The sequence below is a fragment of the Gadus morhua genome, chromosome 15 (assembly GCF_902167405.1).
Source record: "Gadus morhua chromosome 15, gadMor3.0, whole genome shotgun sequence".
Taxonomy (NCBI): Eukaryota; Metazoa; Chordata; class Actinopteri; order Gadiformes; family Gadidae; genus Gadus; species Gadus morhua.
In genome coordinates, this window is record NC_044062.1 from 15,531,300 (window position 1) to 15,558,282 (window position 26,983).

The following is a 26,983-nucleotide window of genomic DNA, read 5'->3' on the forward strand; positions in this document are numbered from 1 at the left end:
ATTCCTTCCTGCTGTTGTGTTTATGTTTGTACACGCTCGCACACGTGTGTGTCAAAGGGAGTGGGTCTGCCATTGAGTATAAGATATTTGTATACATCTAAAAAAAAAAACACAAGATGAAAAGCTTTCTCAAAGAAATGTTTATTAGATATTAGTCGAATGCAAATGTATATATACAGACAGGCAGTGGAAACATACTATTGGTCCTTCCCTTTTGAGATGCTCTTTTGCTTGGCCTGTTGTCCTGTGAAAGACGCCCTGAGATGATGGGGATCCCATGGCCTTGGGAGATTGGTCCATAGAGCTATGCTGTCTTCGATTCTTTATTGTTCTTTTGTATTCTTTTGTATTTCTTTGAGTTTTATTATGCTTCTATGTATATATGTACAGGTGACCCGCACCGGGGGTGGCCGGATGGAGGGGATCGGCTTATTGGCACAGGGCGACCAATCTGGAAATGCAAACGAAACAAGGTTGAAAGAAATCAGGTTTCTGTTGATGCTGAAGCCTCATATCTTCTCATATTAAGAAATAAACAGTAACTCACCCCAAAGACACCTTCTGCAATCTGGTCATCCTTTTCTTAGGCCCGTCTGCTGGCCCCTCTCCTGCATCGCTGAGGCCCCGTTCAGCAGCCCACTGCTCGTAGCGCTGCTCCTCCTTCAGCCTCTGAGCCTCCTTCTGCTCCCGGCGTTCAGCCCGGTGGATCTTCATCCTCATCTGCTCTCCCTCAGCCATCGAGAGCTTTGTACGGAGCAAAGCTGCCTGACGTTTATACGCTTCTGCAGAACAACATGGACACGTAAGAAGATTTAAAAGAATGCAAGAGCATTGCCACACACCACAACATCCTGAGTGGCGTCATGAAATGCGTTGGATTTCACAGTTAGCCAAGGTTATTCAAAAGGACTCACTGCTGGAGATGAGGTGTTCCTCCATGTCCTCCTTAAGGTTGGTCCCGGCGTTCCTCTTATTGTTTGGCTCCTTCTCCTTCACCACACTGAGCCAATTTAGGAATCTCCACCCGAGGCTCTTTCCTTTGGGCTGCTGTACAGGTTCCTCCCCTTCTTCGTTGGGTGTGACCGAGATCTCAGTGTTGTTACGGGGAGCCACAGGTTCTGTACAGCCCATAACGACAAAAGGTTTCTCCTCGATCGCTACTACACCTGGCAGGGCGGTGGCTGGAGGTTGATCCTGGTTGAGGATGAAGACCACGGCGTCAATGGGATAATGACGGATGACAACGTGGGGGTTGCCATGGTCAGTTGGCATCTCCAGCTCGAACGCGTCCTCCTCAGCCTCCAAGACCCCCGGTGTCCTCACCATCTAGGACACAACACACAGCGTATGTTAAAACAGGATACCACACTGTTGATTAGGGATGCACCTGCATCAACCCACATGTGCATGTGGGTCTGTGTGTGTATGTGTGTGAGTGTGTGTAAGTGCAGGTCTATGATTGAGATATTATGTGTGACATTAAGTTGATACAATAAGCACAAGGGACTGACTTCATGTGCGGTTTGTACCCGTGTCCTCTCCCTACTCACCTCGCCCTCCTCTTGGAGTCCCTCCTGGGGGGTTCCCTCATGTTGGGGTCCCTCCTGGTGGAGACTCTCTGGTTGGAGACCCCCCTCTTGGAGACCCTCCTCTTGGAGACCCTCTGGTTGGAGTCCCTCTGGCTGGAGACCCTCTGGTTGGAGACCCTCCTCTTGGAGACCCTCCTGTGGGGTTTCCTCATGTGGGGGTCCCTCCTGGTGCAAACCCTCTGGTTGGAGACCCTCACCGCTGTCTGTGACCAGGTGTCTGCTGATCATAGGGCCGCATAGGTAAACCGTGATCACCATTGATGTCCCGTCCGGTCTCGGAGGTAGCCTGGCCTCTGCTTGGAGGTCCTCCTGGTGGAGACTCTCCTGTTGGAGACTCTCCTGGTGGAGACTCTCTTGATGGAGTTCCTCCTGTTGGGGTCCCTCCTGGTGGGGTCCCTCCTGGTAGTGACCCTCCTGCTGGAGACCCTCTGGTTGGAGTCCCTCCCGTTGGAGGAGTCCATCCTGGAGGAGACCCTCTGGTTGGAGACCCTCCGGTTGGAGTCCCTCCTGGTGGAGACCCTCCGGTTGGAGTCCCTCCTGGTGGAGACCCTCTGGTTGGAGACCCTCTGGTTGGAGACCCTCCAGTTGGAGTCCCTCACCGCTGTCTGTGACCAGGTGTCTGCTTAGGTAAACGATGATTACCATATGTTTGAGTCTCTCCTGGTGGAGAGTCTCTTGGGGGAGACTCTCTTGGTGGAGGCTCTCCTGGTGGAGGGACTCCTGTTGGAGGCTCTCCTGTTGGAGACCCTCCTGGTGGAGGGACTCCTGTTGGAGGCTCTCCTGTTGGAGACCCTCCTGGTGGAGGGACTCCTGGTGGAGACCCTCCTGTTGGAGACCCTCCTGATGGAGGCCCTCCTGGTGGAGACCCTCCTGGTGGAGGCTCTCCTGATGGAGACCCTCCTGTTGGAGACCCTCCTGGTGGAGGCTCTCCTGTTGGAGACCCTCCTGATGGAGGCTCTCCTGGTGGAGACCCTCCTGTTGGAGACCCTCCTGATGGAGACCCTCCTGTTGGAGGGACTCCTGGTGGAGACCCTCCTGTTGGAGGGACCCCTGGTGGAGGCTCTCCTGATGGAGGCTCTCCTGTTGGATGAGGTCCTCAGGTTTCGGTTGCCTCTTCCGGTTCCTCACACGTCTCCTCCCCATCGTTTGCTTGCTCAATAGTAGAACAAACGCTACCTGGGTAAAACGCTGCTGTGCTTGCTCAGTGATTACAAGGTAATGCTTACGCTCGACTCTCTGATCAGCACTGAGCAATGGACTGAGGAGCGGTGACTTATATAGGGGAGTGGGCATTGTGATGTCATAATGGTCCACCGGAGGTTCCGCTGGGTGTTGTGGTGTTGTCGCGGACAACCAGATTGTTTTGATTACATTCTTTAGAAAAAGCCTTTATGAGCTCAAGTTCAAATGACAAAAATAAAACGATCACTTTAATACAAAAAGTGTACAACACGCCGATACGAAATTGGTTGACACAAGTCCATAAGCTGTTTCTAATTCGATCTACGTTTTATACCCAAAACATGTACATAAACTCACACTGGGTAGCCAGGAAAGACTACCCAGCCTATCAGTTGGTCTTTTATCAACTTTTGTGATACTATTATTGAAACATAAGTTGGAATGTGTCATTCTTGTAGATCAACTAGAGCACACATGTTGGTCATTGGCCCCTAGGCTACTACTTGTTTGAGGCCCCATTACTGATAATAATTTAGTGCCATTTATAAAAGCATTGAGATAGCCTTTATTTAAAAAGCACTGCTATTGAAGAATCAGCTGTTTACTTACTTAAGGATTCTTGTTATGGGCCAATAGGGGTGAATTCATTTTAAGAAAAAATGAAAATAGTCAGGCCAATTCAGGGCCCCTTGCACACCTGGGCCCCTAGGCAACACACACACGCGCACACCCACCCCCCCACACACACACACAGGTTCAGTGAGAGAATGAGAAAAATATGTATTTTAGAAGGATTAGAAGCCGTTGCTATACTGGGAAAGGAGACATGTGGGCTCTGTATTTAATTTTTTTCCATGTATTCCATTTTTGTTATTTCCCATAGACATCAGCAAGCATAAATTCAGAATGTTACCATTGAAACAGTTGTCATGCATATTGCAGGGGTGAAAGGAATAGGGTTTATTGGTTATGCATTGGATATTCTCTGCTTTGTTTCGGTACAAATATTACTGTACCAATGTATCAACCAAGTGTGTTAATGATGTAGGCCACCCTGGATGGCAGAGCTTATGAATGTATGGCTTGGTAACAGACAATTGGTAACACAACAGGAACATTCTGAAACTTTCTGCGTGAAAGTCATTCACATAAAAAGGAACACATACTAAAGTATCATTTGAATCAATATGTTTAGTCATTGAGCATATGTTCATTCTGAAATGTTCAGATACATGTGACGAGCAATCAGCCAGGCGTCATAGGTATGTTGCTCAATGAAATTGAGTTTGTAACTACTTGGGTTTAACCTAACCGTAACAATTTCTAGACTATCCCACCCCCTTAAAAATGACAGAAATGCTAAACTGGAGACGGCTTATGTTGTTTGAAGCATAAGCCAGCTTCAACAAATATGATAATAATATAACAGATATATCAACTGTACAACTATATAATAACTACAGATTCTTCCCTAGAGCAAACAGTATTGCCAGAAGGTAACCACCTATGAATATTCACCACTGCTTAATAACTAATCAATAACCATTCAATGTTTTTGTTTTCAGTCTACTTCAGATTGATGTGGACGTGGAAGAACCAGTCTCTGTTTTCTATATCATATCAATGTATGATATGATATAGATATCTATGTATGATATGATATTATTTAGATATAGAGCTCCAGGACTCCCGAATATTTACAGAACACGGCCAAAGGCTGTGTGCGCCTCACCATTGCGATACTTCCACTGTAAACAGAGCGCATGGAAACGTGGCCGCAAGCTGCTCAGGGCCACATCCCCACCCTCCTCCTTGACCCGCCTCTCTCCTCCTCATTTGCATTAAAGCTACAGACAGCGAAACGGCACGTTTGGGGAAAGATCAATGTGTGACTGGCTTGTAGTGCTTGTAGTTCAAATTCTGTGTAAGGGGCCCACTAATATAAAGCATCCATAAAGAAGCATGCCATGGGACCTTTAAATGAAATGTCCCACGTCATTTGTTTTAAAAAACGAATGACAACGAACCTGGCAGTCATAACAGCGGCAGATATTATTAATTTGTCTGTTCTCGACGTCTCCTCCCCCTGCTTTTACTTGGAGAACATTACGCATCCCTCTCTCCGTCACGGGGCGCCCCCATGTACTCACACATCCTCTGATCATCACCCTGCCACGTGTGGAGAGGAAATAACGCACGCATATCGCTGGAGTAGCAAAGAGTGTTGTGGTGTGTAGGCACACTGGACTGAGGTTTTTGATGACGAGACGCACCAGTTCTGCTTTGAGATCTGCTCCTGTGGACCAACAAAATAAGTAATATAAGGCAAGTAATATAAGTATTATAAGGCAAGTGCACCACAACCTGTTGACCCTGATTCGATGGCAGCAGTCCAATCCGTCGAAACGTCTGTCTGCATGACGACTCAGTAAAGGCCAGACACGTCGGGGCTTTGGTATCATTGAGACCTCCAGCCACCTCTGATCAAGCCGAATTGCTAACGCAACTTTTCTGCCCAACGTGCGATGGAATTAGGAAAAGGAATAGCACTGCTGTGTTGTCCTGTCACCATCTCACACTATGTCTGGAAGGTTGTTAACAGACAGCTTAAGTGAGGGACTTTCTGAACTGGTAACAGGCTGTAACACTGTTGAACAAACCCCCACCCCCGTCTAGCACTCGACTTTTAAATGGCTACCTGCTTACCTGTTGCATTTCACTCTCTGCAATGTTTACCTGTTTACATTTACTGCTTGTGCTATATAACTGTTAACATTCATTACTGCACTGTTTCACCAATTGCCCTTGCACTACTACAATAAACATAGATATACTACAAGTATATATATAGTATTTATATATATATATATATATATATATATATATATATATATATATATATATATGTCTATTTATACTCTCCGAACATAATCCCCCTATACTTCTGGCAAACCTGTATTTATAACCTTATACTGTACTCAAATAGCACTTTGGTGTTTAAATGCTTCTTTTGCACTTCTGGTTAGACGTCAACTAAATTTCATTGGTTCTGTGCACTCTGCCAGTGACAATGAAGTTGAATCTAATCTAGTCTGATAATATTATTAAAGGCCATGTGGCAGGTTAACCAGTACTGTACATTAATGGGTACATAAAGCACTTAGGTGAGACGGAGGGGTGAAGGCCTGGGAGAGAGAGATCTGACAGTGGTTACACCAGAAAAAAAAGTTTGAAGTTACACCAGAAGCTCTGTGTGTGTGTGTGTGTGTGTGTGTGTGTGTGTGTGTGTGTGTGTGTGTGTGTGTGTGTGTGTGTGTGTGTGTGTGTGTGTGTGTGTGTGTGTGTGTGTGTGTGTGTGTGTGTGTGTGTGTGTGTGTTAATCCTGATATGTATTGAGTTTCACTAGCCATTTCTCAGCACCAAGGACAGCTCCCACTCCAGTGTCGGCCCCATCAGACAACGCTGCATTAACCACCGGGGCACAAGGGAAAACAATGGAAAGTGTGGCAATCCCTCCCAGCGCGGCATAGCCTGTACTGAGGACATGGTACTGCAGCGTTGATACCGGTTCAGGCCGGAGCAAGGCTAAGAAGGTCCTTAATTTAAGCTGTCCGCTTACAACCTTCCAGACATAGCGTGAGATCGGGATAGGACAACACACCAGTGCTATTCCTTTTCCTTAAATCATCCCTTGCTAGTCCCACCCTTCCAACCAGAGCCTGAGAAGAAAAAGGTGCGTTTGCAATTCGGCTTGATCAGTGGTGGCTGGAGATCTCAAAAATATCAAAACCCCGGCGTGCCTGGCCTCACCGGAGTCGTCATGCAGACAGATGTTTCGGTGGATTGGACTGCTGCCGTACAATCAATATCAACAGTTTGTGCCGCACTTACCTTTAGCTTATGTTGGTGGTCAACAGCAGCAGATCTCAGAACAGAACTGGGGTGTCTCGTCATCACATCTCAGTCCTGCGTGTCCACACACCTGTCTCTTTCCACACTCTTTGCTACTCCAGCGGTATGCGTGAGTTATTTATTTCCCCACGTGGCAGGGTGATGATCAGCGGATGTGTGAGTACATGGGGCGCTCTGTGACAGAGAGGGGTGCGTAAAGTTCTCAGAGTAAAAACACCGGGAAGCGATGTTGTCTCCTCATCTGGTCTCGTCAGCTTGTTAAGGTTACCAAATGCAATACATGCAACTTTAGCTTTGGGTAGGTTAGCATTTTGCGTTGAGTGAACTTGTTGATACAGTTTGGTATGTTGTTTTGGCTTAGCGCCGACTCTGTGCCAGTGAGACGCAGCTGGAACTCTCTCTCTCTTGTCCAGCTTCGGGAGGGATACAATGTAGCATTGATCATCTTGTTGTGTATTTGTCTGATTTAGCTAGACCCGTCGCCAGACCTGAGTCTGAAGGGGGGCATATGAAATGCATAGGGGGGCACAATTATTATTAGCCTACAGTACGTATATTTCCTCTATTCGCGCAGCACATAATCATCACGTTAATCATAACCAACAGCAATATGACCCGGTAGCCTATAGCCTACAACATCACATCATTCCTCGTCATTTAAAGCAATATATATATCCATAAAACACTGGACTATACAACATATTAGGTGTAAAAGCAGTTAACAGAGGGATATGCATTGCCATTACGCACACACACACACACGCACACACACACACACACACACACACACACACACACACACACACACACACACACACACACACACACACACGGTAGCTTACTTTGAGTGGATTCAGCGCTGTCCTCCCTCCCTCCCTGTCCTCAGCGGGAGGCGGCGTTTCTCCGAGCTGAACCTCCTCATCAACATATCCTTCCACTCAGATGTAAACTTGTGAGTCAGGTCCTTTTCAAAAGCAAGCTGAATCAGTTGGGCCTTGCGTCTGTGCAACATACTGCGCCGATGCTCTGAGAAGACGTTTTTCAGCTTGGAAAATGACTTTTCACACATTGCTGTGGAAGCTCCTAAAGTTAGGGCAAGGGTGTAGGCTGTGAGAACAGTCGGCATAGCCTGGAGTGCACAGTTGAATGTGCTAAGGATGTTTGCTATTGTCCATTTTCCGTCTTCGGGGTGTCATTCATTTTCTTAACCAGGAACTCACAAGCCACAGTATATTCAGATTCAGCCACATCAGTTCCAGCTAATAGCAGGAGAGGTGTTACGGTTACCTTTGATGGGTCCAGGAAATTATCTGACTGATTATTAGACTGTTGGTGGGCTTTTCAACCACTTACGAATATCCATGATGATGAACTAGAAATGAAAGCTAGCTAAAACTCATCCAGCTTCACTTCAAAATGCGCGGTAACTAATAGCGGCTAAATGGACGTAGTTACGTAGGCCTACGTAGCCTAGATCGGCAGATTTAATAGTCCGCCAAAGACGTTGACGTCGCTTAGCAACCGAAGACGCTGGGGTTGACAAGTTACCGGACTTCTTGCGGAGCGGTACCAAAGACGCCATTAGAGGCAAAAAATCCTTTGTTTACCTTGACAGCGGTCAATTATACTTAAGTTGTGAAGGGCCCATGCAAGTGAACGGAGCGTTAATAATATAAATAATAATATAAAATTTAAAATTAAAAAAAAAGATTTTTTGAGACTTGCCTCAAGTGGGGGGGGCACAATCATTGTGGGGGCGGGCCCGGCCCCCTATGGCCCGCCCATAGCGACGGGCCTAAGTCACCTATCGGAACTGTATCCTGGAGGAGTGCTTTGCATTTTTCTAATGCTGCTAGGCTCGTTTCAAATAAAGCCACTGTCTGTCGCAGTTGGTGGAGTCTGTGCACTTCCCAGTCTCCGTGCCTGAGATATCCGAGTACAGAGGCATGTTGGCGATATGAAAGACCAAGGCTTTTGCTGCGGTGTGATCCGGGAGTCATAAAAAGTGCCAAAATGTATTGTTGAATCGAGCGATGGAGGACGACGGAAACAAACTACATATTGTTAAGTATTATGATCATGAAATAAAATAAAATAAAGTAGATCTGAACGATGAATTTGAAGTTGAACGATGAAGTTTTTTCAATGCCTAGCGCGGCTTCGGGAAACACGACCTCTCTCTCTGCTGCCTCTCATGGAGACAGGGGCTTGTGTTTGTGTGTGTCTGTCTGTCTGAAAGGAAGGAGGGATCCGGAGTCTGGCCAAAAAGCATATTCCTTCTGTGAGGATATCCTGCGAGACACTATTATGTTCGTAAGAGGCCAACGTAGCTGGAGACTGACGTAACGAAATGCTTAATAAAGTTGAAAACTTACCAGCTAAGATGTCAGTCGCATATTATTACATGGTACCAGCCAGGATTCAAAGTATCAAATAGTTAATGTCTGTGTACTGTGTGAGAAAGACGGAATGGATGTCATAAAACCACCAGAGCCATTGAAGCTCACGGGAAATATTGATTATGCTTGGAAACTGTTTAAACAGGCGTTTCAACTTTATTTGACTGCAACTGGCGCCAACGACAAGAGCTGTGAGAGGAAAGTAGCATTGTTACTTACGATAGCAGGGACACAAGCGATTGCAATATTCAATACGTTTAAGTTTACAGATGGAGATGAAAAGAAACTGAGCAATGTTCTGGAAGAGGCGGAGTGGCCCTCGGGACGATCGGAAGATTTCCCGGTCGGCCGACCGACCGGCCAGCGAGGTCAGGTGGACCGGACCGCAATTGTGTAGCGGCCTGCGAAGTCAGTTGGACTGGCCGACAGTTGTGAGCGGCCGCGAGGCGTCTGCAAGCCGGCCCTGAGCATAATTTATTCCCCGTCAAGACGCCGTGAAAATCCCCGAAATAAAGAAAACATGTCTTTGAAATATGCAACCAATATTTATACCACTTGCTTACTTTCTATGTCTGATTCATGGTTTTTTTTTTATATAATTTTTTTTTACTTCATTTAATTCTTCATTATTCAGGCGTTACAGAACTTTCATATCCATAAATAAATAATACGAACTACAGTATACTTTAATTTGTTTGTTCTTGAATTGACGTAGAATGGAGCAAAGACTCCTGGGATTGGGAAATGCGTTTATCCAATAAACAGCTTGCAGGTCAAGTCCATTTTCGGAAATGTAGGGGGATATATGAGCGGCCCCACGTCTAATGGCATGACCCAACTCGCCTCTCACACTCGGTGATAGCGTCTTATAACGTTCTATATATAATAGTATAATATAATTTTATAGATAATATCACGGCCAAAAGCTCGGTGCGCCTCCGGATGGCTGTAGGGCGGGGAGCACTACGGCCATCCGGAGTGCTTTTGTTTACCGGCGTTGCTATGGTTACCGGTCTTGTAAGGAAGTGCGCAAATTCTCTTCCGCACAGAGCAGAACTGTGGCCTATTTTGCACACTTTTATTTTCTTAATTATAATTATATCATTCATTTTTACCGATTTTTCTTTTTTATTACTGAAAAAAACAAAACGTTGTTGGGGGGGGGGGGGGGGATTGGGACAGACCTGCTCCACTTCAGAGGGAGAGAGTATCTACTGATGATCGACTATTACTCCAACTATCCTGAGATGGCTCTGCTCACGAGCACAACAGCAACGGGAGTAGTTAAGCATATGAAGTCCAGCTTTGCAAGACATGGCATTCCAGGAACTGTCGTCTCGGACAATGGGCCTATGCCAGTCAGGCTGAACTGCTCATGGGCAGACGACTACAGACACAGATCCCAAAAGCAAAAGCAATGCAACCTCTGCAGGCGGGCGACAGAGTCCGAGTTTTCAACACAGGAAGACAGAATTGGCAGCGCGCTGGAACAGTGCTAAATGAAGTGGCTCCGAGGACCTACGCAGTCCAGACGGACACCGGGGCTGTGGTCAGACGAAACAGGTTGCAGCTACTCAAAACACAGGCCAGCAATGCAGTTCATTCAATAGAGGAGCACAGGGACAAACATGCACAGCAGGGAACAGTAACAGGCCATCAGCCAGTGGTTTTAGAGGAGAATGCACCTGTCATAACGGAGCCAGAAGCAGCTCCAGAGAGACGGTCAGAGCGCATTAGAAAAGCCCCTGAAAGACTTGATCTATAGCCGAAGGCTGTAAACAGTCTGTTTGTTATGAGGCGGTGGTAAAGACCGTCCTCCTACAGTGTGCTAAGAACTGGAAACCTCTGGCACCAAATTATTATTTATTTACTTTGTTTAAAGAGTGCATAGTGAATCTGTTTTTGTTTACTGTGTAAGGGAGATGTAAGGATATCCTGGGTGACACTATTATGTTCCTAAGAGGCCACCGTAGCTGGAGACGTAGCGAAATGTTTAATAAAGTTAGTTGAATGCTTACCAGCTAAGATGTCAGTCGCATATTATTACACCTTCCTGCTGTGGTGTGTATGTTTGTGCACGCTCACACAAGTGTCAGTCAAAGAGAGTGGGTCTGCCATTAAGTATTAGATATTTGTATGCATCTAAAAACAAACACAATATGACCAGCTTTCTCAAAGAATTTTTTATTGGATGTTGTTGTCATCGAATATGAATAGTACAGTCAAATACAAAAGTGTAATACACAGTATGACAGGCAGTGGAAACATACAGTTGATGCTTCCATTTTGAGATGCTCTTTTCTTGGCCTGTTGTCCTGTGAAAGACGCCCTGAGATGATGGGGATCCCATGGCCATGGGAGATTGGTCCATAGAGCTATGCTGTCTTCGAGGCTTTGAGTTTTATTTTAATTTTTTTAAGCTCGAAATTGCAGCACAGACTTCGGACCAAAAGAGGTCTTGTATTGTCTTGTGTTCTTTTGTATTCTTTTGTATTCTTTGAGTTTTATTATGCTTCTATGTATATATGTACAGGTGACCCGCACCGGGGGTGGCCGGATGGAGGGGATCGGCTTATTGGCACAGGGCGACCAATCTGGAAATGCAAACGAAACAAGGTTGAAAGAAATCAGGTTTCTGTTGACGCTGAAGCCTCATATCTTCTCATCTTAAGAAATAAACAGTAACTCACCCCAAAGACACCTTCTGCAATCTGGTCATCCTTTTCTTAGGCCCGTCTGCTGGCCCCTCTCCTGCATCGCTGAGGCCCCGTTCAGCAGCCCACTGCTCGTAGCGCTGCTCCTCCTTCAGCCTCTGAGCCTCCTTCTGCTCCCGGCGTTCAGCCCGGTAGATTTTCATCCTCATCTGCCCTCCCTCAGCCATCGAGAGCTTTGTACGGAGCAAAGCTGCCTGACGTTTATACGCTTCTGCAGAACAACATGGACACGTAAGAAGATTTTAAAGAATGCAAGAGCATTGCCACACACCACAACATCCTGAGTGGCGTCATGAAATGCGTTGGATTTCACAGTTAGCCAAGGTTATTCAAAAGGACTCACTGCTGGAGATGAGGTGTTCCTCCGTGTCCTCCTTAAGGTTGGTCCCGGCATTCCTCTTATTGTTTGGCTCCTTCTCCTTCACCACACTGAGCCAATTTAGCAATCTCCACCCGAGGCTCTTTCCTTTGGGCTGCTGTACAGGTTCCTCCCCTTCTTCGTTGGGTGTGACCGAGATCTCAGTGTTGTTACGGGGAGCCACAGGTTCTGTACAGCCCATAACGACAAAAGGTTTCTCCTCGATCGCTACTACACCTGGCAGGGCGGTGGCTGGAGGTTGATCCTGGTTGAGGATGAAGACCACGGCGTCAATGGGATAATGACGGATGACAACGTGGGGGTTGCCATGGTCAGTTGGCATCTCCAGCTGGAACGCGTCCTCCTCAGCCTCCAATACCCCCGGTGTCCTCACCATCTAGGACACAACACACAGCGTATGTTAAAACAGGATACCACACTGATGATTAGGGATGCACCTGCATCAACCCACATGTGCATACGTGTGGGTCTGTGTGTGTATGTGTGTGAGTGTGTGTGAGTTCAGGTCTATGATTGAGATATTATGTGTGACATTAAGTTGATACAATAAGCACAAGGGACTGACTTCATGTGCGGTTTGTACCCGTGTCCTCTCCCTACTCACCTCGCCCTCCTCTTGGAGTCCCTCCTGGGGGAGACCCTCATGTTGGGGTCCCTCCTGGTGGAGACTCTCTGGTTGGAGACCCCCCTCTTGGAGACCCTCCTCTTGGAGACCCTCTGGCTGGAGACCCTCTGGTTGGAGACCCTCCTCTTGGAGACCCTCCTGTGGGGTTTCCTCATGTGGGGGTCCCTCCTGGTGCAGACCCTCTGGTTGGAGACCCTCACCGTTGTCCGTGACCAGGTGTCTGCTGATCATAGGGCCGCATAGGTAAACCGTGATCACCATATGTTTGAGGCTCTCTGATGTCCCGTCCGGTCTCGGAGGTAGCCTGGCCTCTGCTTGGAGGTCCTCCTGGTGGAGACTCTCCTGGTGGAGACTCTCTTGATGGAGTTCCTCCTGGTGGGGTCCCTCCTGGTAGTGACCCTCCTGCTGGAGACCCTCTGGTTGGAGAACCTCCTGGTGGGGTCCCTCCTGGTTGAGACCCTCCTGATGAAGTCCCTCCTCTTGGAGTCCCTCCGCCTGGAGTCCCTCTAGTTGTGTTCCCTCCTGTTGGAGACCCCCCTGGTAGAGTTCCTCCCGTTGGAGGAGTCCATCCTGGAGGAGACCCTCTGGTTGGAGACCCTCCGGTTGGAGTCCCTCCTGGTGGAGACCCTCTGGTTGGAGACCCTCCGGTTGGAGACCCTCCGGTTGGAGTCCCTCACCGCTGTCTGTGACCAGGTGTCTGCTTAGGTAAACGATGATTACCATACGTTTGAGTCTCTCCTGGTGGAGAGTCTCTTGGGGGAGACTCTCTTGGTGGAGGCTCTCCTGGTGGAGGGACTCCTGTTGGAGGCTCTCCTGTTGGAGACCCTCCTGGTGGAGGGACTCCTGGTGGAGACCCTCCTGTTGGAGGCTCTCCTGATGGAGACCCTCCTGTTGGAGGGACCCCTGGTGGAGACCCTCCTGTTGGAGGGACCCCTGGTGGAGACCCTCCTGTTGGAGGGACCCCTGGTGGAGACCCTCCTGGTGGAGGCTCTCCTGTTGGAGACCCTCCTGATGGAGGCTCTCCTGGTGGAGACCCTCCTGTTGGAGACCCTCCTGATGGAGACCCTCCTGTTGGAGGGACTCCTGGTGGAGACCCTCCTGTCGGAGGGACCCCTGGTGGAGGCTCTCCTGGTGGAGGCTCTCCTGTTGGATGAGGTCCTCAGGTTTCGGTTGCCTCTTCCGGTTCCTCACACGTCTACTCCCCATCGTTTGCTTGCTCAATAGTAGAACAAACGCTACCTGGGTAAAACGCTGCTGTGCTTGCTCAGTGATTACAAGGTAATGCTTACGCTCGACTCTCTGATCAGCACTGAGCATTGGACTGAGGAGCGGTGACTTATATAGGGGAGTGGGCATTGTGATGTCATAATGGTCCACCGGAGGTTCCGCTGGGTGTTGTGGTGTTGTCGCGGACAACCAGATTGTTTTGTTTACACTCTTAGTAGAAGCCTATTAATGAGCTAAAGTTGAAATGACTAAAATAAAATGCTTCCTTTATTACAAGTGTATAACATACTATATTTACAAAGTCACAATATGAAATTGGTTCACACGTCCGTAAGCTGTTTCTGAGTCGATCGACGTTTTATACCCAAACATGTACATAAACACACACTGTGTCGTCTTTTATCAACTTCTATCATATTGATATTTAAACATAAGTTTGAAAACACACACACACAAACACAGCGGCGGATTAAGGTGGTCATTGGTCCCTGGGCTACTACTTGTTTGAGGCCCCCAAAAAACATTTTGAGTGTAAAAGCATTGAGACAGCCTTAACTACAAAATAGTATTGCTACTGAAGAATCAGCTGCTTACTTTCTTAATGATTCTTGTTCGGCCAATAGCTAACCCTTTTTAATAGCTAACCCTTCTAATATGAATTTGTCTGGCCAATCCAGGGCCCCTTGCACACCTAGGCCCCTAGGCTCCCAAGCCTGTCCGTTAATCCACGTCCACGTCCACACACACACACACACACACACACACACACACACACACACACACACACACACACACACACACACACACACACACAGCGCTATCAACCATAGGCGCATGATCATAGAAGAAAAGCTATACGAATGTAAACACCGAACACCAACCATAGGGACGTCTGGCCTCCTGTCTCTTCCCTGGGAAGGGAAGCTGCGTCTCAGGGAAGCGCTGTGCCAACAGACCTCCGATGGGTCTTTGTAGAGCTCCTGTAGCTGGGATCAAACCACCAACAGACGCACTCCCACTCCCCTGCTATGTGTTATGTAATCATCATGTGATGGATTTTCACAAAATAAGTCAACATCCAAGATTCTGTTAGAAGTAAGTATCAACCTGTCGAGTAAATTAATGCATCTTAATGTGTTTGGTCTTGGTCTACAGTTTAGATTAAAATCTTAGTTCCAAATGTGCGATTGATTATCGAGCTCCTCCTCAGCCAGAATAAAAGGTTGAACTCGTTCAACCTGTTTAAAGCGATCTGGTTAATTGGAAATAAAGGGGAATCTTTCATTAAGGGTGCATTTACAACATGAGTCTTATTTGTCTAGATGAAAAGCGCTTTTTGGTTGGAAAAACTTCACAGCAGGCATCTATTTAGTTGTTTATTCACCTAATTTGAGTGTTAATGTTTGTGTGTGTGTGTGTGTGTGTGTGTGTGTGTGTGTGTGTGTGTGTGTGTGTGTGTGTGTGTGTGTGTGTGTGTGTGTGTGTGTGTGTGTGTGTGTGTGTGTGTGTGGTGTGTCTGTTTGTGTGTGTGTGTATGTGCGTGTATTTATTTTATTTGTTTTGGTCTTTAACCAAATCCCCCGGGTTGAATCCCATCTGAATGTGTATGCACTAATAGTTTCTATTAGGAAACCTGAGTTGTTTACAACTAAAGTGCTTCCGTATAATCTTCAATCTATCAGCTGCTACCCACTGCTCAGAACCCCTGGATGTTGTTTTTTTTGTGATTAAATACTATACATATATTGCTACCTTCTACAGCATTTGAGTAAATCTGACAATATATTGCAAGTTTTACCGTTTTTATTACTATGATTAGTATTCATACATCAAATTTCCATGCAGAGTGTTATTACATTTGTACATAGTTTAAGCCAACCAAAATTCCTTCATAACATTATATAATATAAATACATGTCACTGGAAGATGTGCCAAAACAATTAGATAAACAACCAGCAATATCGGAAGATTCTACTTGACGTTGTCCAAGAACAGAAAAAAATGTGTAGTGTACCATTTTTTCCATCCGCCTTTGACAATTGTCCACTTTTCCAGAAAAGAAAAAAATATATATATATTTCCTAAACGGCCGTTTTGCATCTTTCTTGTTCTTCAAAGCCCCACCCTTCCTTAAACGTCACTCACCAACTCAAATGGGTGTCCCTTCAATGTGTGAAGCACTGAAGATTTTGCTGTTGAATCATGCTTTCAAGAACCCTTCCAATGGTCAAGGGTGACCGCATCGGCAGACGAGGAAATGTTGAGTTTGTATCCTAGTGGATTGTGACCTGTTGTTCTTTGGCTATATTGTGGCTCTCATCAACAGTTTTATTCTGCAAGAAGTTAACTAGTCCAAGTCCTATCAGACCTTTAAGTCTAAGTCAATATTCACATTATTCTTTTCATTGAGTCGTCATTCACCTCATTCTGAAGAGCGTTATTCCATAGGGCTTCAATGTTCATACGTTTGGATGTAGAAAGAGTCTCTGTATCCTACAAGCACATCATTTCAATGCAAACGTGGTTCAAAAAATGTAATTCCATTGAATCAATGATAATGACATTGGCAAGATTATAGGCATAACATTCCTGAAATTAATTGTTAATTATCAGAGAGGGAGTTAAATGCAAAAAAAAGAAAAAGAAGATGACACATCATAAGCATGCAGAAAATATAAGATATAAATCAAAAGCTCATTAGCAGGAAGTCATAATCAGGCATAAAAAGGAATTAAAGAAGATATTAATTTGAAATCAGTAGTAAAGCAAGTCTGTGTTTGACTTCTATTTGATTGAACTTTAAAATAATAAATCAAAACTTGTATGAAGAGTAATATTAATGCCTTTCAATTAACAATGCAAATTCCTGTGTGGGTAAATTATGGTATCATACTCTGTACATAACGAATGAAAAGCAATTTGTGTTGAAACTATAGAGACTCGTCTTTGTCTTTATGGCCGGTTGCATCATTGAATATTTTCTTGCATTAATTGAGCATGAGGATGGAACAGAAATGACTAGAAGTAGGAAATAAACATGCATTACTGATTGATCCGGATTTCATCACTTTGAAATTTGTAATGTTCAATCTCTTCACTGCATGCTGACAGAGAACGATGCTTTGAATACATTGAAAGAAAGCAACCAAAATAAAAGACGGAAAAAATTCTCCACGGTCAAGGGGAGAGTAATTCAAAAAGAAGATGAACCGAAAAGAGTGAATTGTAATCTTTGTCTTCCCAGAATGCAGAGCGGTACGTGCTCTCTCTTGTTGCCCGGACGACAGCGGACCCACACAGCTACGCTACGATCAGAGACAAAACGCCACGAAACGCCCTCAAGCCAGAGGCTGATCCTGTGCACTTTCTGAATAATGCACCGATGATGACATCCTGTTGAAATACTGCACCCTCCACCACACTCCAGTGTCTCACATGAACCTAGGGGTCTGGCTAGCCCAGCTCAGCACACCATTCGCGCTGCACATGGCCTGCGGGGGGCACAGGTAACAAACAAACAGACCGGTAAACAAACAAACAGACCCATTATCAAACCAAAATCCTACATTGCTACAGATTTGGATAAAACAGCACTGGCATCCATGGCAACCATCCGGGTAGCAATTGACATAAAACAATACTGAATGGATCAAGGCCACAAGATATGTCTCGTGAACAGACACACACCATTGCAATACCATCTGTACACACAGTCTGAACGCGCATTGATTCAGGCTACAGTTAACACTGACACAGCTGTTGTTATGCAATGAAGACATCACCATCGGCCCATTGATTACAAAATTAAGATTAGGAAAATGATTCATCACTACTTTTCTCCCGCGGGAATCGCCCCCGATGAATCGGAATACATTGTCTCTGCCCCGACCCATACAGATACGGCCAACTCACCAGACAGGGACCACGCACACACACACACACACACACACACACACACACACACCACATGGTGGAAAAATACGGAAAATAACAGAACAGTGAACAAAACCTCACACACACACACACACACACACACACACACACACACACACACACACATACGCACACACACACACACACACACACACACACACTATCTCCCTACATAGTGCAGCACACTGCCCTACCGACCCCAAACCCGAGAGCCCGCCCTTAGCGAGCGTCCCGCTAGAAGTACAGGTAGTAGGTCCAGTAGAGCAGGTTGACCATGACGAAGGACAGGGGGAAGGTGACCCGGGAGTAGTTGTCTATGTAGTGGGGGTTCTCTACGTGGCAGCAGTTCATGGCCCGCCGGAGCACCTTGCGCAGGACGGCCAGCACGGTGAAGCACCAGTGGCGGGGCACCTCGGGCGGGGCCTCCAGCCTGGGCTCGCTCCCTGAGGGGCTGGACGGGGTGAGGGCGATCTCCACCGGGGCGGCGTTAGCGCCGGCGGCGTTTGCGGCGGCATTGGCCTCCTTGCGTCTCTTGGCCCGGTTGGAGTTGCTGGCGATGGTGGTGATGATGCCGTTCATCTCGTCGTCGAATGCATCATGCATGTGGTGGCCGTACTGCGGTGGGAGAAGGGAACGGTGCAGACGTAAAGACCCTAAAGCGATGCAAACCTCGGGGAGAACACGCTAGCGGGCTAGCCTTGAGGCTTGACTTTAACCGGCGCAATGTACGTTTTCCCCGTAGCAACCTTCAGGGGCTTGAGTTGTAGGTACAGCTAGAGCTATATCATAAGGAAACCCTGGATGGATTGACTCCTGCGTGGTTGCATTATATTCTTGAAAAACAAAATAAAATAGTTGCAGTAGAAAGGTTACACGGTGCATGTGTAAAAAAAACAGCAATAAGACAACTAAGAAATTGATATAAAGAAATAACAATTAATTACCATAATGATGATGATGAGGATCACCATGACGATGACAAGGACGAGGAGTCCCAAACCATATGACACCCTAACCTCAGCCTGACCCCACGTGACAGACGGCCACAGTGCCTTTTGACTGATGTGACCGTAGCATCGTAATGATAAAAAACAAACAGCCCCCTGCCTACCATGGACTCGGTGTAGGTGAGCGTGCAGAAGTGGGCCACTGCGTACTCGATGAGGGCCCCGAAGATGAAGCTGAAGCAGATGCCCAGGTACACATCGATGGCCTTGATGAAGCAGTTAGCGTTGGGCAGCGAGGTGCGGGCCCCCATCATCAGGGTGGTCATGGTCAGCACCGTGGTCACCCCTGGTCGCCAACGAGACAAGGGTCGCACACATTGTGATGGAGGAACAAAACTAGTCAACTCTGAGCAAGGACAGTGCAGGACTCTCTGTTGGATACATTGGGTGCGCGTTAGAGTCGCAATGTGTAAGAGTGTGCTCAGGACCAGTGAGTGAGCAGGATACTTTCAGAATAAAGAAAACCGTCTCAATGATAGTGTTCACTCCACACTAACTGGCTGTGCATCGTGTTACAAATGTCGCGTAGCTTGGCTGACTGAGTGACGTGAGTTGGAGGGGTTTCAGGTGTGTAGATAGTAAAATTCCTCTGAACAAAGTGGGAGGTACGAGCTGGCCAATATTTTTTGGCATTGGCTACAGATTTGTCCAGGTTATTTTAAGCTACGAGCTAGTTGAAATGTTACATACTGTGACTTTAAATGACATTGAGATTTAGAGCTGTTACTATGCTGTTCCGTGCTATGCTAATGTACACTGCGATGCTATCCCATGCTAAGCTAATGTACACTGTAATGCTATAAATGGTTTGGTTAGGGGCAGATCAGTCTAGTCTGATTAGGGTGTTCCCCTCCCTGTCGAAAAGGTTCCTGATCATTAAAGACATGTATCAAGAAAACCGACTACAAGTCACTTTGGTTAAAAGCATCTACTAGGTTACCAAGCAAGTCAACATTATTTCCCATACGATGGGATTCAAATGGATGATCTGTGTAGGGATCGCATGGAAACCACCATTGGATGTGGTGAAGACCGTCTCCTTAAGGTTTGTGGTTACCTATGCAAATGCGAGCAGGGACGGAGGACTGTGAGATCCAGAAGGAGACCCAGGAGAGGACCACCAGCAGGCTGGAGGGCACGTAGGTCTCCAGGATGAAGTAGAGGATGCTCCTCTTCAGCTCGAAGTGGAACACCAGCTTGGGGTAGTGGCCTAGGAGGAGAAAGAGGAGAAAGATGGTTTGGTGTACTGGTTACTGGTTTTGCACTGAAGCCTGAAATTAGGATTTCAATGCCGTCAGCGTTCTATTAAAGTGAATATAAAACTTAATGTTGAACTTGATGGGGTTTATGATAGGCCGATATTATTTATTTATCATCTCAATGGGTTGGCGCTGTGGCAATTTTAATACTGGGACTTTTGGCCGCACTGTGATTTTGCAGCCACTAGCACACACCAATAAAGAACAACATAAAGTACAACTAAGCGAGGACACTTTCATGTGGAAGAGGCCCGCCTCACCGGTTTCATAGATGGCCTCAGAGACAGAGGTGTAGTGGTCCTCCACGGTGTACTGGGCCAGCTTCAGGGTGTCCAGCCCGCTCACAGACTCGTTCCCTCTGGTCCAGTGGAAGGTCAGGTCGTTGATGTTGTAGCCCCCTGACCAGGCCAAGGAAAACACACAAACAAAGCAACAACTCGTTATTATAAGTTTCCTTTAGACATTTAGCACTGCATAACACGCTACAGAAATGTGCTTCAGGTCGTTTAAATGTGTTGCTTCATGCCAATCATCTTAAATCTGGATAAACAGCCGGCGGCCGACAGTTTGTCAAACAGACCTCCAAAGATACCTCCCTTTGGGTCTCCAGCTCATGCCTGCATCTCAATTACTCTTATGTTCGCATAGTAGATGAATAACTTTAATAATACCTTGAATGGCTGTGGTTTTATAATTTCGTTTTTGGGTGCATGTTTGTCTCCTATAGCTGTCTTTTGTTTAATTTACTTAAACATATTAAACTTGCACTGACAGCTGCAGATTCCCTCTAGGTCGAATTAGTCTCTCTGTTTGCCTAATTTCTCCTTGTCGCTCTGCATTTCTCTCTGTCTACCTGCATTTTTCTCTGTCTGTCTGCATTTCTCTTGGCCTGTCTGCATTCTCTCTGTCTGTCTGCATTTCTCTCTGTCTGTCTGCATTTCTCACTGTTGGTCTGCATTTATCTCTGTCTGTCTGCATTTCTCACTGTCCGACTCGAATTCTCTCTGGCCTTGCTGGGTCATGTTTGCCACCATGACTTCGGACGAAGCCACATGAAGGTGGTGCATTACCCTTAATGATCTAAAGAGGGCGTTAGAGCTGCAGGGATGAGGAGTTTGGTAGTGCACCTCTGGGTTACCATTGTCCATCATTCATTCATCCCTCATCCATCATTCAGTCATCACATCATCACTCATTCATCCAGAATCCTTCTCTGTGGAATGCCTTCTTTAAGCACCAGGCGATGATCAATAGGTACAAGCTACTTGAAGGGGAGTTCTCTGACGAGTGGTGAGGAAGGCTTTGGCGAGGAAGAAATAAAATACCAGTGTTCCTTGTTATTGTACCCTGTTAACCAGATCAACCATTCCTCTGACTCGCAATCTTGCAATGCTAAATTTTTAAGAAGCAGCGTCCAAACTTTTGAACAACACGGCGATATACCACAGTGAAGACAAATCTCCAAGGAGTGCATTACTCTCTTGTACGCAACATAGTCCAATCACTTCGGGACAGTGAAAAAAGGACGATTTGCTGAAGGTGAGACTCAATCACATCCTAAAGGCACTTCCTTTCCATTTTTCATTGGTGTGAGGATTTACCTCAAGAGCAAACTGGATTTTCTGACGAAAGATTCACTTTCTTACCAGACATAAGCCACAGAATATTTCAACACAAATCCTAATCTAAATGCCCTGCCAGATTTCTGTCCAAACCAGACTTATGTCTGAAGGAGCAACTTTTGGCATGGAGTTATGAAAAATAACCACTTGAGCTTTGCACTGAGAGAGAGAGAGAGAGAGAGAGAGAGAGAGAGAGAGAGAGAGAGAGAGAGAGAGAGAGAGAGAGAGAGAGAGAGAGAGAGAGAGAGAGAGAGAGAGAGAGAGAGAGAGAGAGAGAGAGAGAGAGAGAGAGAGAGAGAGAGAGAGAGAGAGAGAGGGTGAGACAGAGAGACATTCACTACAATGGAGTGTTGGCCACCAATAACTTTACACAGCAAGCCCAGAGACAACAGTGGAACATCACAAACTGACAGACATACCAAATACTTAGACTGACAGAGAGAGACAGTGGCTAGAGAAGAGCACAGAGGGGGATAGAGGCTTTAAATTGAAAGGGATGAAGGCAGAGAGTGGGAGAAACACCGCCAGAGAGGGAAAGAGAGAAGATAAAAGGATGAAGATAAGAATGAACCCCGCCATTGTTGGCTGGACAGGGGGGTCGGAGTTCAGGTTGTCGGGCGGTAGGGTGCTCTCCTCTGATGGCCGGCAAAAGGAACGAGTGACAGATATGTTTATCTTTGTAAAGTTTGATGGTAAAGTTTGGTTAACCACGGGGCTCCACGGAAAGCGGTGTGTCACCTATGGCGCCGCGGCAACACACCTTTACAGGGTTGCCAACTGTCACGCCCCTGGCGTGACTCACGCTTTCACCATCAATCTCACGCTGTCACGCACACGCAAGAAATGTCACGCCAAAATAAAAAATCCTCCTGTTCATTTTCTGCGGGAGCAGACTAACAGCTGTAACATCTGCCTACCTACAACGTGATCACGGCAGTATTCTCTGATCGTTGATTCGCTGAAAACCACGCACCTGATACTAAGTTACGTTTGAAAAGGTCAGAGAGAGTTCAGAGCCTGAGTTGGAGCCCACTGATGCGCGTTTGGTGATGGGTCGGTCGCGACCGATTCGTTCACAACGAATCCTTAACATAAAACAAAATTATGGTCACGTAAATAAAATATACAAACGAACAGAGCTTCGTCTCCCCGTGACCTTAGTAGTACCAGTACCTTATATCGATTGAGTCTACAACGTTCTCAAAGATTCATCCAATGAGAGCAATGGTGTTGCCATGGCACCTGGGCAAACAAATGACAAGGTAGTACCGTCCAATTTGCGCGCTTTCTCTGTCTGACGTATCTTGGGTCATACCATTCGACGTGGGGCCACTAATATATCCCCCTACATTTCCGAAAATAGACTTGACCTCCATCTGTTTATTGGATAACCGCATTTCCCAATCCCATGAGCCTTTGCTCCATTCTACGTCAATTCAAGAACAAACAAAGAAATTAAACTGCAGTTCGCATTTTTTATTTATGACCATGAAAGTTCTGTAATGCCTGAATTATGAAGAATTAGATGTAAGGTAAAATAAAAATTATAAATATAAAACCATTAATGACATATAGAGAGTAAGCAAGTGGTATAAATATTGGTGGGACGTATGTTGGAATAATATAGTATATCTTGTCGATTTTCACGGGGGGTAGAGCCTAGCCCTGGGTATATCTTGGAAAACTTAAGAATTGGGCAAGTGGCACTGTTTAAATTCCACTAAATTATTCAAGGCCCTTGAATAATTATTTTTTTTCTCTGTCTTTATTTGAGATGCCTGTCTTTATTTTGTAATTAATAAATGAATTGTACATTTTGAAAAAGTGTGTCCATTCTTTAACTTTTTTTCATAGATGAGGGTTTATACTAAACGAGGACTATTTTGTATAAACATTTTTTTTAGGGTTAAGGGTTGTCCAAAAAATTTGCCGCTCACACTAATATGGAGTCTCACTCCAGCCAAAGTCACAAAGTTGGCAACCCTGCCTTTATGAATGATGTCAACGTTTATGAGCGGTGAGTTGACGCTAGCGTTCGCCATGGAGAATCTACGCTTGTCGGTTTGTACGGAGCCTTCAGAAACATGGCGTCGGCTGGCTTCAGGACACCTTGCCTTGATCGTCATGGCACCTCCAAGCTGCTTTCAATGTTTTGACAGAGAGCTCGTTACAATCAGGGCATTTAGCAGACGCTTTTATCCAAAGCGACTTACATCGGTTAATACACACATTGATACACCGACGGCCCAACCATAGAAGTCGACAATCAGCTTGTCAGGAGCAGTTAGGTTTACTTGTCTTCAGAGGTGTCAAAAGTATTCACATTCATTACTCAAGTAGAAGTATAGATACTAGCGTTTAAAAATACTTCTGTAGAAGTTGAAGTATCAACTCAAGCTTTTTACTTAAGTACAAGTATAAAAGTACTGGTTTCAAAACTTCTTAAAGTATTAAAGTAAAAGTAATGCAAGGGGAAAAAATGCCATTAAGGACAAAAGCTTAGGCCGTGCCACAGGGGCCTATAGAATTACAATCAGCTTTGTTTGCCAAGTATGCTCACACATACAAGGAATTTGGTCTCTGCATTTATCCCATCCGTGAATTAGTGACACACACACAGCACACCTCTGTAGCACACTGCCCCACAAAACATTTTTTTAAAGGCCATCTAATGACTATAATATTAATGTTGAAAAAATTGGGATGCACCCGTTTCAGACACATTTATACCCATTGAAAATGAACGCATATTAGTACAATGCAAATACATTAAAGAACCATATATGTGAACTGAATGTAGACGGGCTCTGGTCATGCGCAGGTGCCATGTATCAAGTATAAACCAATAGGGTGTCAGAATGGTATATCTTTCTATTCTCATCCAACCAATCAAATTCACTCTATCCGATGGCGCAGATTATCTGGATAGGTTTTTCTTTGAACACCGGCGGAATAAAAACAAGCCGAAATGAAATAGGAGTAACGAGGCCATTTTTAAAAAAGTAAGGAGTAGAAAGTACAGATAAGTGCGTGAAAATGTAAGAAGTAGAAGTAAAAAGTAGGCTGAAAAATAATTACTCCAGTAAAGTATAGATACACAAAATTTCTACTTAAGTAAGGTAACAAAGTATTTGTACTTAGTTACTTGACAGCTCTGTGTGTCTTGCACAGGGACACATCAACACTCAGCCAGGAGGAGCTGGGGATCAAACAAGCAACCTACCGGTTGAAAGACAACTGCTCTACCTCGTAAGCTAAGCCGACCCCTCGTTAGGCACAACACCGATGCCGCCGGTTGCACAAAGCGACGAGACATCCCATTGTTCGAAGGGAGCGGAGTGGATAGTATTTTTATTTATTTTGTTATTATAATAATATTACATGCGCTTGAAAGAAATCCTTTGAAAGGTTATATAATACAATATAATTATATAAATGTTTGTATCTGCTCCTAAGTTCGAGAATTCTTCAAACAAGAAACACTTAGTCTTAGAGCAGTACAAATAGATCTTTGTATGATTACGGCAATCTGAAATGAAAGGATGTGGTGGTCTCCCTGGCTTCCTACAGCAACAGAGAAGAAAGGAGAACACACTCAGACACACTTTGCCGCCCGCAGCTTGTTTCTGAGGCCTCCCGTCTTATGAGAACCAAGACGAGTGTTTTTTTTACCAAGAGGCAGAGAGAGAGGCGAGGAGATGTTATTGAGGATGGCCGAGGATTAGGGGGACAGCTTTTACACTGAGTTGTGTTTACAGTGTTACAGCCCTGGCCTAGTTATGGTGCCGTGGCGGTAATCAAATCAATTGTGACAGACAAACCTGTGGGAGGAAGGGAATGAGTTATGTTGGACTGATTCTGTCGCCAGAACGACTGTTTCTTCCTCTCTTTACGCTCTCTCTCTCTGTCTCTATTCCTCTCTTTTTATCTTTGTCTGTATTTATCTCACTTTTTAGCTGTCTGTATTGATCTCCCTTTCTTTGTCTGTCTGCATTTTTCTCTGTCTGTCTGTATTTCTGTCTGTCTTTCTGTATTTCTCTCTTTCTGTCTGCATTTGTCTCTGTCTGTCTGTCGGTCTGTCTGTCTGCCTTTTATGTATATCACTCTTCCTCCTTTCTCTCACTTGTCTTTTCTCTCTTTCTTTCATATCAAAATTGCCCAATGACTGCAAATAGCAACTCTTACACACAGAAACACACACACACATATACATACATGCAGCTACACACACACACATACATATAATAATAATAATAATAAATGAAATTGATATAGCGCTTAATATGGTACTCTAAGACGCATATATACTCACCCATTCGCGTGCCGATGTATTTGAAGATCTGAGCCACTGATTCATCTGATCCCTCTGTTTTTTCCCCACTTTTATTTGACGTAAACCCGCCCGCCCACACATCGTCTTCCCCAGCGAATCACAGTCTAGGCTCCTTTCCCTGTCTCAAAGCTGGTAATGGATATATATATATATGTACATATGTGTTTGTGTGTGTGTGTGTGTGTGTGTGTGTGTGTGTGTGTGTGTGTGTGTGTGTGTGTGTGTGTGTGTGTGTGTGTGTGTGTGTGTGTGTCTGTGTGTGTGTGTGTGTGTGTGTGTGTGTGTGTGTCTGTGTGTGTGTGTGTGTGTGTGTGTATATTATATATATGACAATACTATATTACCATATCTATAGTTATATCTATAGTAGCTGTAATGGATTCATAACATTCTTTCTAATGACTCCCACACACATACACACAGCACACACACACATGTAATTCAAAGGCTGAGCATGTTGGGCGCAGTAAGGGGGTTGGTGGATTGCTCCAGGCCATGGATACCCTAATCTCCCCCTGGTAGGGCCCATATCTAGGTAACGGTAAATATAAGAGGGTCCTCACAGCTCTCCAGCTGAAGGGTGCACGTCTGCTTGTCCATAGGGTACTTGGTGAGGTCCATGTTGCAGGCCACCGTGGTGGTGATCCTGGAAACATAAGGAGAGAGACAGAGACAGAGACGGAGACAGAGACAGAGACAGAGACAGAGACAGAGACAGAGACAGAGACAGAGAGAGAGAGAGAGAGAGAGAGAGAGAGAGAGAGAGAGAGAGAGAGCAGCAGTGAGCAGGTTGTAGATCAA

The 26,983-nt window shown here is 45.7% G+C and overlaps 3 protein-coding genes across 3 annotated transcripts in view; all 3 read right to left on the reverse strand.

Moving 5' to 3' along the window:
• Positions 1–121: 121 nt before the first annotated feature.
• Positions 122–3,797, reverse strand: LOC115560386 (PAX-interacting protein 1-like). Its single transcript, XM_030379791.1, has 4 exons — positions 1,551–3,797; positions 915–1,326; positions 548–782; positions 122–451 (listed from the first exon to the last, which is right to left on the reverse strand). The coding sequence occupies exons 1-4, from the start codon at positions 2,880–2,882 to the stop codon at positions 430–432; spliced, it is 2,001 nt and encodes a 666-aa protein (XP_030235651.1). The 5' UTR covers positions 2,883–3,797; the 3' UTR covers positions 122–429.
• Positions 3,798–11,281: 7,484 nt separating this feature from the next.
• LOC115560385 (chromatin modification-related protein eaf-1) lies at positions 11,282–14,219 on the reverse strand. The gene is made up of 4 exons (XM_030379790.1): positions 12,780–14,219; positions 12,140–12,551; positions 11,773–12,007; positions 11,282–11,676 (listed from the first exon to the last, which is right to left on the reverse strand). Exons 1-4 carry the CDS (start codon positions 14,154–14,156, stop codon positions 11,655–11,657), a joined length of 2,046 nt encoding a protein of 681 aa, XP_030235650.1. The 5' UTR covers positions 14,157–14,219; the 3' UTR covers positions 11,282–11,654.
• A 1,596-nt stretch (positions 14,220–15,815) lies between these two features.
• LOC115560467 (gamma-aminobutyric acid receptor subunit pi) overlaps positions 15,816–26,983 on the reverse strand; it is a 41,387-nt gene continuing 30,219 nt past the window's right edge. The window contains exons 6-10 of the mRNA XM_030379899.1: positions 26,746–26,828; positions 20,488–20,625; positions 20,026–20,178; positions 19,073–19,254; positions 15,816–18,576 (exon numbers count right to left, since the gene is read on the reverse strand). Of these exons, the coding sequence (XP_030235759.1) occupies positions 18,196–18,576; positions 19,073–19,254; positions 20,026–20,178; positions 20,488–20,625; positions 26,746–26,828 (937 nt within the window). The 3' untranslated portion in view covers positions 15,816–18,195. The remainder of the gene's footprint in view (positions 18,577–19,072; positions 19,255–20,025; positions 20,179–20,487; positions 20,626–26,745; positions 26,829–26,983) is intronic.

Bases quoted from the DNA above. Each gene is read 5' to 3' on its own strand.
- LOC115560386 (XM_030379791.1), bottom strand. From the start codon at position 2,882: ATGCCCACTCCCCTATATAAGTCACCGCTCCTCAGTCCATTGCTCAGT. The intron at 1,327-1,550 runs GTGAGTAGGGAG...GTTGTGTCCTAG, and splicing joins GACTCCAAGAGGAGGGCGAG to ATGGTGAGGACACCGGGGGT. The intron at 452-547 runs GTGAGTTACTGT...TTGCATTTCCAG, and splicing joins TTGCAGAAGGTGTCTTTGGG to ATTGGTCGCCCTGTGCCAAT.
- LOC115560385 (XM_030379790.1), bottom strand. From the start codon at position 14,156: ATGCCCACTCCCCTATATAAGTCACCGCTCCTCAGTCCAATGCTCAGT. The intron at 12,552-12,779 runs GTGAGTAGGGAG...GTTGTGTCCTAG, and splicing joins GACTCCAAGAGGAGGGCGAG to ATGGTGAGGACACCGGGGGT. The intron at 11,677-11,772 runs GTGAGTTACTGT...TTGCATTTCCAG, and splicing joins TTGCAGAAGGTGTCTTTGGG to ATTGGTCGCCCTGTGCCAAT.